At 49.3% G+C, this 2,042-nt stretch overlaps 1 protein-coding gene across 1 annotated transcript; it reads right to left on the bottom strand.

Moving 5' to 3' along the window:
- Positions 1-792: 792 nt before the first annotated feature.
- LOC106002478 lies at positions 793-1,391 on the bottom strand (the record flags this gene model as incomplete). Its single annotated transcript, XM_013037347.1, has 2 exons — positions 1,278-1,391; positions 793-964 (listed from the first exon to the last, which is right to left on the bottom strand). Coding segments are annotated over exons 1-2 (272 nt in total), but the record flags the coding sequence as incomplete, so codon positions are not given.
- Between the last annotated feature and the right edge of the window lie 651 nt (positions 1,392-2,042).

The following is a 2,042-nucleotide window of genomic DNA, read 5'->3' as shown; positions in this document are numbered from 1 at the left end:
TCTCATCTCTAATCACCAAAAAAAAAAAAAAAAAAAAAAAGAAAAATGCTGGAAGTGGCGCTGTGGCTCAAGTGGTAGAGCGCTAGCCTTGAGCTAGTATCAGTATGTTCTGTGCACATTTGGGAAATACTCATACAAAAAAATGTTGTTTACCTGAAATTCAAATTTAACTGAGTGTCCTATAGCTGATTTGAGATCACAGCTTAGACAAGACCTGGGCTTTCCTATTCCTGAGCTTTCTCTCAGAGCCACTAAGAGTCACACAGTGAAGAAGACCAACCCCCCCCCCCTCAGCCTGCCCTTCTGAGGGACCAGCTACACGAGGGGACCAGGAGCTCCTACCCCACGGTAGAGCTGCCAGGGTCCTAACCAAACCAAAGCGCACTAGTATAGGGACAAGCGGGGAGGCAGTTACTCTAGCTCATTCCTGGACTGTCCACTTCTGTACTGCGTGTACTGCTCTGAGAACAGAAGTTATAAATCAGAACAAAATAAAAAACAAAAACAAAAAACTTCATACACATTAGACCTGTAGGCGCCAGAGAATAATAATAATGGCATAGAGTGAGAGCCTAACAACACTCACAGGGAACTCTTCCTGGAACCCAGAAAAAGATGAGCTGGGATTCACTGTGGCCTTTTTCCAAGGCTCAATGCCAAGGTAGGTTCTGGGGTGCTGCCAAGAGCCAGTGAAGGGTCAGCTCTTCCCATGGGTTCCATGTAGGAGAGCTGTTCACTCCCTTCAGCCAAGGACCCGCCCACCCCTGCACACCCCACCCTGGCTGGCCTCACCAGTGCAACCGCAGTGCGTGGAGGAAGGCCGAGAGGCCCTCCATGATCAGCAGGATGGCCACAGTCAGGGTGGCAAAGGCGGCGAAGATGAAGAACAGGGCCAAACTTCCCGCCAAGCTCTTCACACTCAAGCCAATGTGGATCACCATGGTCCAAAGCACCTCAGACAGCTCTGGGGGGGTGGGGAGACACAAAGCCTAGTTCAGTTTGGCAAGAGGTAGCTATAGACCATTATTTTGCTCTGCTATCCCTCACCTGGAGGGTTTCTTGCATCCTGAATTCCTTCAGTTTTGGTGGTATCACCATGGATGGTTGACCTGGCATAAGTGCTGATTCTGCTCTATACTCTTTCTTCTGGACTCAGGAGCTGGAATAATTCCAGAACCCCTATGTGACTTCCATGCTTGGGAAGACCTCACTCAGCTGAGGGAGTTTGCCAGAGAAGCAGAAACCTGCAGCTCTGAATTGGAGCAAAACATACTCACGTGCATGAGCGAGGCTGAGGGCCCAGAGCCGCAGGTAGGATGCGGTGTTGGAGATGCAACCCAGGCAGTACTCAATGGTGTGGATGGCCTGGTGGACCATGGTGTCCCCAAAGTCAAACTGTCGTGGGAGGAAATCAGAGAGAATCTATGAGGCCAGGGCAGAGGACCACATTCCTCATGCTGGCATCTTACCTTGGGAGGAGCCAAGAGCATCCAACGTTGATTGCAGAGATGACTTCTCCAGAAATCCTGCCTGGTCTAGCCCCAACCCTAGGACTCTCAACCTCTCAATAAACCACATTGGATCATATTTTAATGAGATCCTTCCCAACTTTTGTGTACTCTTCCTGCTGGGTGCTGAGCTCCAGAGCAGGGTACACACTGGGCCAAGCAAGGATGCTCAGTGGAGAGAGGGCTGCCAGAGGTCCCCACCCCACTGCTTCCTACCTCAAGGTGAGGCCAGCTGGGAAATGAAAACCAGGGAATGTGGCAGTGGCAAGAGCAGGCACAGATAGGCTGGAAAATACCTGCAGAAATCTCATTCTCCACAGACTCATTCTTTTTACAGTTTTGTGAGGCCAAGACAATTTCCTTTTTCTTTTGTGACTTCTGAAGATTACCCAGGAAAATTTCTATACAAGTCTTAAGATTCTTCGATAGACAGCTGGTTAGCTTATCTTGTGTTATCCCCACTACCACCGCAGGATCCCTTCCTTTCCATTTTCCTTTCAATATCAAGTATTATTTCTAGAAGAAGGGGGTGGC

This window comes from Dipodomys ordii, unplaced genomic scaffold, assembly GCF_000151885.1.
Source record: "Dipodomys ordii isolate 6190 unplaced genomic scaffold, Dord_2.0 Scaffold11674, whole genome shotgun sequence".
In the NCBI taxonomy this organism is placed as follows: Eukaryota; Metazoa; Chordata; class Mammalia; order Rodentia; family Heteromyidae; genus Dipodomys; species Dipodomys ordii.
Note: the sequence above shows the minus strand (reverse complement) of the source record. Positions and strands in the feature narration are given on the sequence as shown.